Here is a 16,287-nt window from a genome sequence, read left to right as displayed (position 1 = left end):
TTTGCTGAATCGCTTTGTGCAATGATGTCGACTTTCATGAGCCTCAGATCTTCCCAGAGGTCTTTAAGCACAGAATTAGTCACAGAACTTTTTTTATGTGCTTATATGAGTCGTCTATTATCAAAAGTGGCAATCTGTGCATTTGGACAAAAAAATGTTATTGATATGTCAATACAGATTGATTTGAATATAATCGTCTTCTTCAAGGAATACGGTTCAAAACCTGCATTAAATAAAGGTTAATACTTAACCTGTTATTTATCTAAGGTGTCGTTCAGAAGAGTTTTGTGACTACCAATGGAATACAAAGTCAATAATTCGTTTTTCTGATTTACCAATAATTGTCCAAAAGTCACACTGCCGGCTTTGATAATAGGCGACTCATATAACAAACACTTTAGGGGTATGTAGTATTCGATTCTATAGGCACTAAGGTTAGGTTTCCCAGGTGACGAAGTTTCAACTGAAGGTGAAATATAGACCGTGAACAAATATTTATTTTCCATTATAGAAGTAACTTTGAAATTGAAAAAAAAATGAATTTCCAGTAACTTTGTTACTATTTATCAACTATTTAGCGCGGGATAATAGTCTACCACACTCGCTTGAAAGCTTTCAATTTTTTTCTATAATGTTTGCTCCGGCCTCTTCTTTGTACCTACATAGTTAATAATAAAAGAAAGCCAATTTACAATAAGTATTTATTTTAGAAAATGCACCATATTACAATTTTCAGTCACAGTTTAATCTTAAAAATCAAATATTAAACTTAACATTCATTATAATTCTTATAACAATAGTAATATTATAATATATGGTAGTACCTAGGTAGTACATAATAATTCTCTTTATAATCAATATAAAAACATGGATACAAATCGTCAAAGCTCCTAGAATAGTTACGTTTCTTACTAAATTACCAAGATTTGCCATTTAGGACGAGTTACAGAAATTTCAAAATTTTATGTTCGTTACACATTTGCCAGAAAAGTATACATATGGGGACGGAAGAATGTGTTATGCGAGTTCTATTCATCTGTTTGAAGGGTCTGCCTATGGCACATATACCATAGGGTGTTTCAAAAAAATACGTATTAAAGGTTTCATTATCGGTACTATAACAAAGGCGGTCATCTGGTTTCGCGCGCTTTGGAGACAATCATAATTTACTCTCACGGCTTAGTCTTGTGTTTAAATAATATTGTAATTAATTTATTTATTTTTTGGAATATTTTACAGTTCCTGGTAGTGCAAGACTGGCGAACAGTGAATATAAAATGACATACATATCGAGGAGTGAAAGTTTAATGTTGGGTGCCCGACTGGCATGAGACTCTCGGGTTGTCAGTTCCGGTATCGGCCAGGGACGCATGTTTGCCGCTTCAAACTCTGGCGCGCACTAATTGGGGGTGCAAATGGTTCAATAGATGGGTAGCGCGGGGTGGGTCGTCGCGGCACGGACCTGAGTCACAATCCCTTTGGCTACTGTTGCCCCGCGAAACGGAACGCTGCTTTACAAAAGGCTATTTAATTTAAGCGACATTTCGTTTAATACGCAACATTCATCTTTGTAATTAATAGTCCGTTTTATTTAATATTAGCATCAACAATTCGATGTTTTTATTGGAACGAAGTTCCTTATGGGAATCGGCGGAGGGGTACCCTAGCCGGGAAAAAACGTCCGTAACGTAAGATTTTTATTAGTAACTTGCTGACCTGACAAACTTCGTAGTGCCTCAATCGATAAGTAAAAGACCTAAGCTTTTGTATAAAATAAACTTTAAACAAACAAAAGGAATCCGTCCGACGGGCGACACATCAAAAGAAAAACAAAATTGTTATTTTTATTTTTAATTCCGAGCTTTTTCATATTTTTTAAACCTTTTAAACCTTCTCTGGACTTTCACAAGTAATTCAAGAGTAAAACTAGCCAAATCGGTCCAGCCGTTCTCGAGTTTTAGCGAGACTAGCGAACAGTAATTCATTTTTATATATTTAAGATAATAAAATAATGTACACAGTGTGGGACTTAACTTTGTAATAACGTATAAATTGGTAATGCACACAGTATGCGACTTAATTTTGTATTAACGTACAAAAAATTACATATTTTTTAATCATTCATTGACTACGACCTCAGAGCGTTCGTTTGCGCAATACACTAACTCTTATGCAAACAACCGTGAATGAAGTGTACCACAATAAGTTCGCACGTTACCGATTGACCGTGGGTTGTTGCGAAACCTCCAGTTTTATTTTCTTTATACCTCGAATAGAACTTCAAATTTATATTTTTATAATAAGGAACTTCGTTCCTATCCGGTGTCCCACGACACCACACATCTTTTTTTTAATTGAAATTCAATAATTAAAAAAAATTGCTTGAGGTTAGCGGTAAATATGTAAAGTTGGGTTATATCTAACGTGACCAGACGTTCCGTTTTGAGCGGGACTATCCCTTTTTATAATAATTACGAGTTCCGGTGTCCCCGAAATGAACTCTGGAACGCAAAATTGTCCCGTTTTCGGCGGAACGCGAGCGCGGTAAGCTATATTAAAGCAAATTTGTTCCTCTAATAAATATAAATATAACTAAACATCTTGAGTACATAATAATATATAATAATATTATGTTCTTTAATTCGTAGCTTTCAAGCTAACTTTTCCGAATAATAACTTTAAAAAAGTATTGTTTTAAGCTATTGCATAGCTTTTATCGCGGGCTTTGAGCGCGGCGAACGAATCAAGATATTCCGTAACAAAAACAAAACCTAACACACCCCACTCCGCCTACCATGTAGCTCGCGTTCAACACATTCACACGTTGCGCTTGTGTAGTGTTTGTGAATAAGCGCGCGGCGTGACGTCGCACTGCATGCGCATCAGGAAAAGTCTGCCCATCTCTCTCGCGCGCGGTATAGCTTATAAGTGTGAAGGGGACAGTTAATGTTTTGCTTTTGTTAATGTTTATAAATATAGCGTGGTCTTAATTTATTATTATTGTTTGAATATTAAATTATTACTATTGTCTAATTATAATTGCATAAGTTGACAAAAAATACTATGCAATAGCTTTACCGCGGCAGTCCCCGAGTCCCACACGTGTTTTTTTTTCATTATGTACCTACCTGTCAATAGTCCCAAATAAAGCAAAGTCCCGTTTTGAGTAAAAATATAAATGGTCACGTTAGTTATGTGTTCTCAATCAGTATAATAACTATCTTCGTCACACTCTGAACTATCAGTCTCATTTAGTAATTCTTCCTCCCAGAACTCAGCAACCTTTAAATACAAATCCATCGCAGCGGTGGCATCCTTCACAGCAGTACGTGGGGCCTCCAAGCCACGTGACAAGTAACTTCTCGTCAACTGTCTAAGCGTTGGATTGTACTTTTTGTACTGCAATATAAAATAAATGTGTATTATTTTAAAACTAAATTTGTGGGTATGTTTTTGCCGTGAAACAGTAATGCGTTCCGGACTATTTGGCGGGAACGCGAGGAGTGAAGTTGTGTGATTTGCTTTATTTTGGTCTATTTAGTGTTTCTTCAGGTTTAAATTTGTAATAACACTGATTTATTAACTGTTTAATATCTGTGAAAGTGCACAAATGTGGGAAAATGAAACAAAGCCGCTGGACGTAACTTCTCGGGATCCTCCAAAAAGTCCAGTGAAAAAATTTCAGCAAATGACCACCATTTTACTGAGATTATATTTCATCTCATCCCATGTCATCTCATTTTATTTCATTTCACTCCATATTCTAATTTTTCATAAAAATAAGAAAATAAATTAAAATAAGACATGACTTAAAGGTCTTAGTTACCAGGCCAAAAAATCCCATTAAAAAAGTAGTCGTCGTGGCCTAAAGGATAAGACGTCCGGTGCATTCGGATCTAGCGATGCACCGATGTTCGAATCCCGCAGGCGGGTACCAATTTTTCTAATGAAATACGTTCTTAACAATTGTTCACGATTGACTTCCACGGTGAAGGAATAACATCGTGCAATAAAAATCAAACCCGCAAAATTATAATTTGCGTAATTACTGGTGGTAAGACCTCTTGTGAGTCCGCACGGGTAGGTACCACCGCCCCGCCTATTTCTGCCGTGAAGCAGTAATGCGTTTCGGTTTGAAGGGTGGGACAAGCCGTTGTAACTATACTGAGACCTTAGAACTTATATCTCAAGGTGGGTGGCGCATTTACGTTGTAGATGTCTATAGGCTCCAGTAACCACTTCATATCAGGTGGGCTGTGAGCTCGTCCACCCATCTAAGCAATAAAAAATCCTGTTTGAAGGGTGAGACGACCGTTGTGCTATTAATTGAACTGATTAGAACTCGTGTCTCAAAATGGCGGCGTTTACGTCGTTGTCTATGGTCAGGCTATTTAGCACTACGACAGACTTCGTTGACCCAGATTTATTTGAGTCGTCTATTATCAAAGGTGGCAATCTGTGCATTTGGACAAAAAAAAATTATTGATATGTCAATACAGATTGATTTGAATATAATCGTCTCCTTCAAAGAATACGGATCAAAACCTGCATTAAATAAAGTATTAACTTAACCTGTTATTTATCAAGATGTCGTTCAGAAGAGTTTTGTGACTGCCAATGGAATACAAAGTCAATAATTCGTTTTTCTGATTTACCAATAATTGTCCAAAAGTCACATTGCCGTCTTTGATAATAATCGACTCATCTATATCTATACTAATACTAGCTGACCCGGCAAACATTGTTTTGCCATATATAAGATTTCTAGGGAATTTCTAGTGTAGAAAAAAAAACTAACTTATTGTAAGTGAAAGAGGTATGTAGTGCTGTGAACGATGAGGGAATATATGATAAAAATATCAAAACCTCATTCAACCACATAATACCTCATTATAACAAAAAAAAAAGTCCCAATAAAAAAATATATGTTAGGGGTGGACAACCCTAATCACTTAGGGGTATGAAAAATAGATAGTAGTCGATTCTCAGGCTTACTGAATATGCATAAAAAATTTCATGAGAATCGGTCAAGCGGTTTCGGAGGAGTATGGGAACGAACATTGTGACACGAGAATTTTATATATTAGATTATAAAGAGGAAAGATTTCTTTGATTGTTTGTATTGAATAGGCTCCGAAACTACTGAACCGATTTGAAAAAATATTTCACTGTTTGCAAGCTATACTATTCCCGAATGACATACATGGCTATAAATTTTTTTGAAAATCTCTGGGATCCTTACTAAAACTCCAATATTGTAACCCAAGGTGTAAAAAAATTACCTAAAATATTCTTTACATCGCGTGCCCCGCGAAAACTATTGATGATAGAATAAAATAATGTATTACGACTTTGTAGAACACATTATTATTTACAAAAAGTTTCGCGACAGCATATGTCTAACTATTATAGTTATGCCGCAATAAGTGTTCTTTTATTTTAAAAAATAAAACAACATCAAATATCGTTGAAATTTTTGTTCAAGACCCGAGCGGAGCCGGAGCGGGCCGCTAGTGTTTAAATATATCGACAGGTGAGAGACTATTTGGTTTAAGCGAAATTTTTACTGGCTTACAGGAGACATTTAAAGTTCAAAGTTTGGGAAAAATATCATTACAAAAAAAACTTCTTTAGCTATCTGAATAGAGTAAACCTAATTGAGATTTTGACTAATTGATTAGAATACGAAATAAAACGCTCCTTTAATTACAAAGATAAATGTCGCTTAAGCCAAATAGCCTTTCACCCCTCGATATATATATATATATATAATTAGAGTCCAGGCTCCCTCATCAGCACTACACTATAATAACGAGCCTTCGCTGGGCCTTACGATTCATAATTACAACTGACCCTATAGTGGTGGTTGCACGGAGCTCTTTCTGTACTGCCCTATGTGACCGGTTACTTTAATATTTGCTGTCTACAATATGTTATCCTTTATTTAGTTATCAGAGTCCTATTCGCCGACAAAAATATATGTAGGATATCTCTGTGTAATATCTTATTTTTTTAAATCTACCTCACTTCTGATTTATAAAAATATATATTTCTTCTAGTTTTGTCTTCTTGAATCATCACCGAAACAAACATCAGTTTTAATTCTTGAAGAAAAAAATTTAAAATTATAGTGTGGTCAAATTAAATCAATGATTGCACATTTTACATGATGTAAAAGCTTGTCTCAAGTTTAATTTATGTCAATATGTACATTTTATAAAGATATTTTTGGTCATAAAAACGTTGTCGAAACTTAGAGCAACATGAGTAAAATTTTAGAAATGTACTATTAATAATACCTACCCTTGTATAAAGATGATACGTGGAAACATCTCTTATATTATCTTCTGGGTGCCCCAGACCCAATAGCCTCAAGCTTCTCGAAACATCATAGCCTACTAAGAGACAATTTTTTAATATCCGACTCACAGCTTGACGAACCACTTTGATGTGTAAGCCTCTTGACAGATCCTGAGCCTGTATTCCATGAAAACGTGTGCGGTAATCTGAAATCTAATAAGTAATATATGTAGCACTATTCAACAAAGACATTTTTCACCAATTTATCACAGTGATGAGAGAGAGAGAGAGAGAGAGAGAGAGAGAGAGTATTCTTTAATGTACACTTAATAAACAACATAAAATACAAAAAGTAAAATTAGCAGTCTTATCGCTCAGAGCAATCTCTTCCAGACAACCATAACATGGACCAGAATCGTTTGGAAACAAATAACACGTGGTGTACTGAATTATATAGATAATTGAATTATATAGTAGTGTAATTGAATTATATAGATACACACAGGTACAAACATATATATATTATACACAACAATACACAAATAATGTCATGAATATACAAATATGAACAATATAATTTGCCATTAATCAAGAAAGAAAAAAAAAACAATATAATAATAATTTTGGTTCTTTACACTTATATAAGAAGCTGCCTAAGCTGTCATGATAGAATGATCACAGAATGATAGATGATGTAATTTGCAAATTTTTTCTTTCCTGCCTACTTCTGATGTAAAGTAAAATCAATACAGTATTCCAATGAAGCAAGATAGTTTACACACACACACAGAAGCTGCTGTGATTATGATTTAATATCTCAAGATGTTTTTTCATGGCTTAGTATCTCAAAATGTTTTTTCAATGCTATAAGGGCACCTGCAGTCTTACAAGTCTAGAACCCAGCTGATTTTAAGTGGTCAGCATTGCTCACTAGCTTCAGAATGCCCTGGGGCACAACCCAGCCGCTACTCACTTAAGGAGGTGGCTGACAACAGCATTAACACCGTAGATGTTTTGATCTCTGCTTAATATAAGATGGTTAGTGAGCTAAATTGTTCATGTCAGATAAAAAATAAGTTTTATGCATACCTGTAAGTTTCTTGGGTTAATGACAGCGTTATAAACGCATATCTTGTCCTCGTTTACGATAGCCACAGACGCGGGGTAATTTCTGATACCTTCAGAGGATTCCACACCGATCGATTTGCAGTCAATGGATACAGCATCGGCCATAATTATAAAATCTCTATTTTATATTCTTCTGAATAAAACAATTTACTGTACTCCCTAAGAAAAATCCAGACAAAGCATTTAAGACCAACTAACAACTATAAAAAGTTTCCTAATGCGAAAATACCTATTCGCAAATCAATGTTATTGCAACTTGCTAACTAAACAAAACTTGGAACTTAAAAATAAAGTAGAAAGTAAAGTATTTAAAGTAACAAACCCCAAATAGGACGAATATAAAATCCCTTTTTGTCTTTGTATTAACAGATAATTTGCAGAACGTGGAATAAATTCAAAATCAAAACTCATTTATTTCTATTTCTTCTTTTCTTTCAGTACGGTAAGAATTTATTTATAATTTAATGAGTATGTTTTTATCTGGAAACGGTTTATTTATTTTGATTGCCTATGAAAATTTCTACGAAAATATCATGAAATACTTAAAAGCAATCAACAAAAATAAAAACAGTATCAGAAAAACAATTCGAAAAGTATCTGAGACGGCGATCTTTAATTTAGACAGAGAAACAAATGATTCAAATTATTTCAAATGGATCAGAAGTTTAATTCAAATGCTACTATAATGGTGATATATTTTAAAACTAGTAACCCTTTTTCTGGGTACTTACCCGTTTGTATGTTGCTATGTTTGTAGTTTGGCGTTAATGTAGTATGGTAGATATTAATTTACGTTACATAAAAATATTCAAAATATTACATACAATATTCTCTGTACTTTATGTACTCGTCAAGTATAGCAATATGAAATGTTTCGATAAAAAATTATAAGAATCGAAACTTTATAAAAATTGATATTTTTGGTAGAAGATCACAGCTTTCTATGCATTCCAGTCAATCAACAACGTTTTAATTAATTTAATGAATATTTTTTTTACCTTTTAACAATTTAATAATCTAATTACTACTACCGATGAATTAAAATGTATTATAAATCTTTGCACTCTTTCAGTTATGTATTAACAGTTGATGATTTTATGTTTTTAGAGACTACCATTTGTATACAAAAATAAAAATTCTACTATTAAAACTTACATTGTTAGCATGAAGGATAGAATTAGCTTTTCATCAGTTGAATAGTTAAAACAAGAGTATGCATGAGCAAGAGTACCTACTATGTTATAAAGGGGACAAGTTAAAATGTCCACCTGTAAGTAGCAAGTTATTTTTCTCTTATCGAAATAGCGCTAATGTAGGAAATGGTAATAGTATGAATATATCAGTTTTAAACAGAGTGAAGCATTCAGGATTGCAGTGAAAGCTATGTTATTCTACCTAACTATAAAGGAGTGGCTTCGCGGTATATTAAATTGACGTCATTATTGACTTCCGCGGTGAGGGAATAACCTCGTGTAATAGATATCAAACCCGCAAAATTATAATTTGCGTAATTACTGGTGGTAGGACCTCTTGTGAGTCCGCACTGGTGGGTACGATCTACCCATGCGTAACGATTTAAAATCAAGTGGGCTGTGAGCTCATCCACCCACCTATGCAGTAAATAAATAAAAAGTTATACTTTACAGTGTTCGCAGCGCATATCGGAACATAGCCGAAGTGTGGTACATATCTAGTTTAAGTCGTTGTTTTTTAAATCTTTCCACTTGCTACTGTGGCGCCACCTTAACTGGCTTCTTTACAGCAGACACTTTTTAATATACGGAGACGGTACTCTTTTGTTCTATCCTCCATAATTATTAATTGGGATAGAGTTATACTCATGACTTTTGCAAGTGTGTGTGTTTGCTTACGCGGACCATATCCACATGACCAACCCTGCCTTTGCAGGATAGCTATCGGAGCACCATGGTATGTGAGGAATGTAGAACTTCACGACGAATTAAGGTTCGAATCTATTAGTTTTTTTTAAGAGAACGCCAAATTGCTTATTCGAGAAAGCAGCACGGCACTAGAACCCTCTTATTGTACCCACCACAAAATCGACTCAGACGACGGGGCAACGAACAGCCACCATCTCCGTAAACATTTCCTCGGTGCCTTGAAGCTATTTTGCAAAAGTAATAGGTACGAACAGAAGGGACATGTCCAACAAACATTAATAAACTTTACCTCCATTGCGTTAATGTTAAGTCGTCATTTTAAAAGAACAGGCAAAAACGGGTATGAGTAACTGAACGTTCCATAAATGTTAGCTCACTGAGTTTCACGCCAGACCTTGTCAACGGGTCGCGTAACCGATGGTAGAAGGTGGTGTATTCTGCAAAGCCCTGCTTTTGCTGGGGCTACTATTAGCTAATTCTCTCAGGTTGAGTACGTGAGCTTACCTGCTCGTCAGGACGTAGCTGAAATAGCTCTAAGGGCATCGACCATCAAATAGGCAGGGAAAAAAAAAAGAAATGTTTTGCCAGTACAAGTTTAATATCAAAGGATTGTAATTTTTTGTAGCAGATTGCAGATTAATCTTATGGAATAGAAATACCAAGCTAAACTTCATTTTTAATACAAATTTAATATAATAATGAATCATCATTTTAAGTCATTCATTTATTTTTTTGTAGCCTCTTCTGTCGCTCAGTCCGGCTTCCCACTTCTTCGACACAGTTCTGTAAAGTTGCATAGCTGCCCTGGCATCCTCTACTGAGCTGTGCTCTCCGTGCTGTATGTCAATGCTTAGTATTTCTTTAGCTAAACGTTTCAACGACGGAGTACTGCCTTTTGTTATCTGAAAATTTTTTGATTATTTAAACGAAGTGCTTTTGTGCATGTTTTGGTAGCGAGCCAAGAGGGGCTTAACCAAAAAAGTGAAAAAACAATACAACAAAACGTAGGAAACAAACTTTTTCAAACACCAAAATGAGTTTTGAAACGGATTTGTCAACATTGTACCATAATAGAGATAATTCTAATAACAAATAATTAATAGATATCACACAATGCACATACACATTAGGTTGACTACTAAATTTGACTGTTTATTGTTTATTTAATCATTACTTAATATAAACTCCAGTTAACCATCATTACTTAATATAAACTCCAGTTAACCATCGCATAGAAGGTAGTGGAGAATTTGAGAGAGCTCATCTCTTTGCACAGAGCAGTGAATAAGAGGTATTATGCCTACTGCAACCACTCTATTAATCAGTTTAGGGGTCAGAGAGGGAAACAGCATAATACACATGCCATCTAATTTATATTAAAAGTAGTGTATCACACTCTAAACTGTATTGTATCCAGCACAATATCACAGAAAACCAGTGGCACTTCCTAGACAGCCATAGTTACCACCTATTGGCTATATTTACCCATCCTACCTCTATTGGGTCTGGTCTCTGGTAGTCTGTCATATTAAATAATCAAAGTCGTCGTGGCCTAAAGGATAAGACGTCCGGTGCATTCGTATGAAACGATGCACCGGTGTTCGAATCCCGCAGGCGGGTACCAATTTTTCTAATGAAATACGTACTCAACAAATGTTCACGATTGACTTCCACGGTGAAGGAATAACATCGTGTAATAAAAATCAAACCCGCAAAATTGTAATTTGCGTAATCACTGGTGGTAGGACCTCTTGGGAGTCCGCACGGGTAGGCACCACCACCCCGCCTATTTCCGCCGTGAAGCAGTAATGCGTTTCGGTTCGAAGGGTGGGGTAGCCGTCGTAACTATACTGAGACCTTAGAACTTATATCTCGAGGTGGGTGGCGCATTTACGTTGTAGATGTCTATGGGCTCCAGTAACCACTTAACATCAGGTGGGCTGTGAGCTCGTCCATACATCTAAGCAATAAAAAAAAATAAAAAATAATAACAACTACATTGAAGGTAGTTTAAAAATGTGCATTTTACTTATGTAATTAATATTTCTCACCTTTTTGAATGGTTTGTACTTAGATGTGTCCCGGATATTTCGTTTGGGATGTGACAAAAACAGAACATTTAGATCATTTTTCAATGAGTGTCCAACTAATATTTTACCTCTAATAACGTCTGCTACTTCTTTTTGAACAATTGAAAAATCTTCACCATTAATTAGATCCTCTTTGCGTATCCCGCTGACTATTGTACGATAATCTTTAACTTCTTCACGGGGCTTCACAAACTTGTCGTATATGCAGTCACCAAATTTATTGACTAAAGATACTCTGGCTAACATGTGATCATTTCCATCATAACCTATTCCTACCATTTCGCAGTCCATAGCAATGAACTTGGTTATTTTGTTTTTAGCTTGTTTCCTGTCATTAAGTGCTATATCATCTTCATGTCCGTCTGCCTGGTCAGGTTCTAAATTCAAAGTTTCAAATTTCCGAACGGTTGGCTGCAAGTCTTTGCTTTTGTTTATTTTCTGTTCAGTTTTCCTGTTTCTACGGAATTTACCTGTGTACTGCTCCTTTGGTGCTTGTTTTTCCTCTTTGTGATCCATAAGAAGATTACTCGCTAGTAATTTTTGCCAATTTGCATTTATAAGACCCCTCAGCGATACTGTTTGGTTATGATCGTCAGAAGCTGTTCGCTTTCGCTTATGAGAGTTTTCGACCATATTTATACCAAAAATGAAATTGAAGAAACTTCTGACGATAGTTACGAAGGAATTACAAGATAAATACAATATTGTAAAAATGAATATAAGCGAATATAAGATTGCAATAACTGTGGCATTCGCGTTTGACATATTACTGTTTTATAGATTACGTTAACTTACAATAGATTAGCCATAGTACGCGACACAAAATACCGTTGAATAAGACTTTTACATACAAAAACAAAACTTAAACTTGTTTCTAAATATTTTATAATTTTACTGGACGAATTCTAACGCTTAGATTAAGTTAGAATTCATTAACGAGTTCGTCGTGGCCTAAAGGATAAGACGTCCGGTGAATTCGTGTTGAGCGATGCACCGCACCGGTATGCGAATCCCAAGCGGGTACCAATTTTTCTAAAGGAATACGTTTTTAGCAAATGTTCACGATTGACTTCCACGGTGAATGAGTAACATCGTGTAATAAAAATCAAATCCATAAAATTATAATTTGCATAATTACTGGTGATCGGACGTCTTGTGAGTCTGCACGGGTAGGTACAACCACACTGCCTGTCGTGAAGCAGTAATGCGTTTCGGTTTGAAGGGTGGGGCAACCGTTGTAAGTGCCATGCAGTTTAGTCCTCATTCAAAGCTGAGCACCAGTAGAATACAATTTTTTTGACTATTAACTGATTACACGACAAAGAAAGAAACATGTTGGGTGATAGTGTGATGTTTGTTTCCTTCGCGTAATGTGTGATGTTGCATTACATCGTAGAGTAATATTACCCGAGTAATATCACTCGCATTACTTACACATGTCTACTATTAACAGACTATTGCTACGGATCAGCAACGACCTTCATTTTAGTTTGTGTGTCGTTAGTGTTTGAGGTTGTGGCATTGGGTGATTTAAGGCGAAAATGTATTCATGTATATTTTGTTCCAACTCGGAATTAATATTTAAAAATTTCGTGCCATAGCTTATAAAAACAAAAAATCTATTTCTGAACGAATTTTGATTGATACTATTCATCAAATTGATACATTGCTCTTTCGCTGACAAATTATATTCATTTTCTGCGGATAACTACGCAATGTATGCTACTTTTTTGGATCCTATCTTTATTGTGACATTTTCCATCGTAATAAACAATGTAAACAAAAGCAAATGTCAAATACTAGCTACCGCCGGGCGCCGACGTGTTTCTAGTTTCTGTTGTGGAGGGAGAACAGTGAAAATGTCTTAGTACAACTGCCGGGCAATGGGCCAGTTCACGCTTTCTAATCGTCGTATACGGTCGACGAGCATTTAAATTTGTTTGTAAACAAATCGCGGAGTGAAAAAATGTATGAAACATTATTACGAAACCTAAAAGATCATGGTCAAGAACACTTAATTAAATACTGGTCGGTATTAAGTGAGGAACAGCGGAAACAGCTGTCGGACGAAATTCTAAAACTTGACTTGACGGAAGTGCATGCAACATTTTCGCGGGCAATTGAATCTACGAAAAAAATATTAGAAAAATTAGACGACGACTTGAAACCAATACCGGATAGTCACTATGAGTCTGTACCGAACTTGACGCCCGATAAGATTGAAGAATACGAAAATATCGGATTTAAAGAAATATGCAATGGGAAAGTTGGTGTGCTCTTGTTAGCTGGAGGTCAGGCGACGCGGCTCGGTTTCGGCCACCCTAAGGGAATGTACGATGTGGGATTGCCATCAAGAAAAACCTTGTTCCAGATACAAGCCGAGAGGATCCTGCGAGTTCAGCAGATGGCTGCCGAAAAATATGGAAACGAAGGTAAAATAACATGGTATATTATGACTTCTGAACACACGAAAGCCCCTACTGCAAATTATTTCAAAAGTCACTCATACTTTGGTTTGAATGAAAACGATGTGGTTTTCTTTGAGCAAGGCACATTACCTTGCTTTGATTTTGAAGGGAAAATATTCTTGGATGAGAAATATCATTTGTCTGCTGCCCCTGATGGTAATGGAGGTCTGTATCGAGCATTAAAAACCCAGGGAATATTGGACGATATCTCAGTAAGAGGAATCCAACATCTTCATGCTCATTCAGTTGACAACATACTTATAAAGGTTGCAGATCCGGTATTTATTGGTTACTGTAAATCTAAAAATGCTGATTGTGCTGCAAAAGTCGTTCAGAAATCTAGTCCCAGTGAGCCTGTTGGTGTCGTCTGCAGAGTGAATGGACACTACAAGGTAGTGGAGTACTCCGAACTCACAGACGAGGCATCTGAAAGACGTAATCCTGATGGTCGTCTCACATTCTCAGCAGGAAACATCTGTAATCATTATTTTTCAGCTGATTTCTTAAGAAAAATATCAAACTTTGAGACAAAGCTAAAATTGCATATAGCCAAAAAGAAAATACCGTATATAGATGAGAATGGTGTGCGGCAGAAACCGAATGAACCAAACGGTATTAAGATGGAGAAATTTATTTTTGATGTTTTTGAGTTTGCTGAGAATTTCATTTGCTTAGAGGTGGCTCGAGACACTGAGTTTTCAGCCTTAAAGAATGCTGACACAGCCAAAAAAGACTGTCCTTCGACTGCCCGAGAAGATTTGCTTCAGCTCCATAAAAAATACATTAGACAAGCTGGTGGAGAGGTGGCAGACGATGCTGATATAGAAATCTCTCCGTTATTGTCCTACGGGGGCGAGAATTTGGACAGCATTGTTAACGGTAAAGTGTTTACCGCTGGTCCATTCCATTTGAAGAGTCCACAGGAATTATCAAGTAATGGTGTTAATGGTAATCATTGATACTGGAAATTATTTTAGAATGGTATAAATTTCATACCATGAATAAATATTGGAATTTAATTTTGAAACAAATAAGTTGCCAACATTAAATTTTAATTTTAATTTCAAAACATTTATCTTATTCAAAGATTTAAAAAAAATTGCATCATAAGAAATTGTTTAATAAAATTGAATTCCTAGAATATGTTATGTTAAATTCAAATTTAAAATATTGACATTTTTTTAAATTGTTTTATTTAAAAAGGGTAAAATAAAACAAATTGATGGCTAAAATATAACAATTACTTTTCATATACATAAAGTAAGTGCGTTGTAAAATGCAAATTGAAACTCTGAATCTAAGACGGATTTGATCAAAACTAAAGCCCTGACATAATACTTTTGTTGCTTGAAGAAATCATACTTTCCAAAGTGTTCTGTAAATAGTTGATCTTGAATGCTTTGAGAATGGTAGGATTAAAACATCACATTAAAGACATCACACTGCCAATAATAAAACAATGTCAAATTAGATTACTAAAATTAAATATTTAAAAGAAATTATAACTTTGTCTGGGACATTTTAATTAATATTAGTCTCGATTCACTGAAGATCCAACAACACACACATTCCAGATTCCTCGTCAAACTGTATCGATCCGCTTCTTTTCTTTTGTTAAAACAATATACAGGAACTAGATGTGGATTAATATTGAACTGAAACTTGTATTTAGAAGCCCTGGTGGGAATATCTAAACAGCAGTTATACAGGCGTGCGTTTAGAAAAAAAAAGGGTGCGTGTACTTATGTACGCGCGTAAGAAGTTATACATATTTTGTTTTTATTAAATTTATTTCTTTTTTTTTATTTCAATTTTAATCAATTTGAAAAAAAATCGATTAAACAACATCCTCAAACACGCATATTGGACATCCCTTTTCTTGACATCGTATAAATTCGGTAATTCTCGGTACGGTTCGGAAAGTTCACCTGCGGCTATATTGAGATTCGCTAAGTTACGTCGGTCGTATTGTAATGAGCGATTTAGTGGGCAACTTCATTCTGTTAATTTTGTGTCACGGTGCACGCGCATCGTAAAATTTCACTCTCATCAATTTTTCATAACGCGCCTAAAGAAGTATACCTTCAATAAAAATAAAAATGCAATTAAGCAAATAGGTCTTTATTAAACTTGGCCGATTTTTCAGCCCCCCTTTTTCTAGTGTGCTTATTTTTGACGTAAAGCACAGCATACAATACAACCGAAAGCTCTACATTCCTCCAAGTTCTCATGTCTATGAACTCTGGTAACCACTTAACTCCAGATGGGCCTCGAGGCTGTGATCCATCTGAAACAGTAAAAACAAATAAATAATGAAAATCCCCAACTGTCATTTTGACGGTGGTCTGTGTAATGAAGCCTCCACATTGAGGGGCGAAAAGCGATTTGGTTTAAGCGACA

General features: G+C 35.5%; 2 protein-coding genes across 2 annotated transcripts; one reads left to right on the top strand and one right to left on the bottom strand.

Annotated features, from left to right (window-relative positions):
• Positions 1-687: 687 nt before the first annotated feature.
• Positions 688-12,399, bottom strand: LOC101746969 (uncharacterized). The gene is made up of 5 exons (XM_004922226.5): positions 11,381-12,399; positions 7,751-10,231; positions 7,390-7,587; positions 6,304-6,513; positions 688-3,399 (listed from the first exon to the last, which is right to left on the bottom strand). Exons 1-2 carry the CDS (start codon positions 12,182-12,184, stop codon positions 10,046-10,048), a joined length of 990 nt encoding a protein of 329 aa, XP_004922283.2. The 5' UTR covers positions 12,185-12,399; the 3' UTR covers positions 688-3,399; positions 6,304-6,513; positions 7,390-7,587; positions 7,751-10,045.
• An 860-nt stretch (positions 12,400-13,259) lies between these two features.
• On the top strand, positions 13,260-15,601 carry LOC101746744 (UDP-N-acetylhexosamine pyrophosphorylase-like protein 1). The gene is given in 1 exon segment (NM_001309557.1): positions 13,260-15,601. A coding segment is annotated over 1 exon segment (1,461 nt). The 5' UTR covers positions 13,260-13,385; the 3' UTR covers positions 14,847-15,601.
• Positions 15,602-16,287: the final 686 nt, after the last annotated feature.

The sequence above is a fragment of the Bombyx mori genome, chromosome 11 (assembly GCF_030269925.1).
Source record: "Bombyx mori chromosome 11, ASM3026992v2".
In the NCBI taxonomy this organism is placed as follows: Eukaryota; Metazoa; Arthropoda; class Insecta; order Lepidoptera; family Bombycidae; genus Bombyx; species Bombyx mori.
Note: the sequence above shows the minus strand (reverse complement) of the source record. Positions and strands in the feature narration are given on the sequence as shown.

Coding starts and splice junctions, on each gene's coding strand:
- LOC101746969 (XM_004922226.5), bottom strand. CDS start 12,184: ATGTCAAACGCGAATGCCACAGTTATTGCAATCTTATATTCGCTTATA. Junction 10,232..11,380: donor AGTACAAACCATTCAAAAAG/GTGAGAAATATT, acceptor AAAAATTTTCAG/ATAACAAAAGGCAGTACTCC.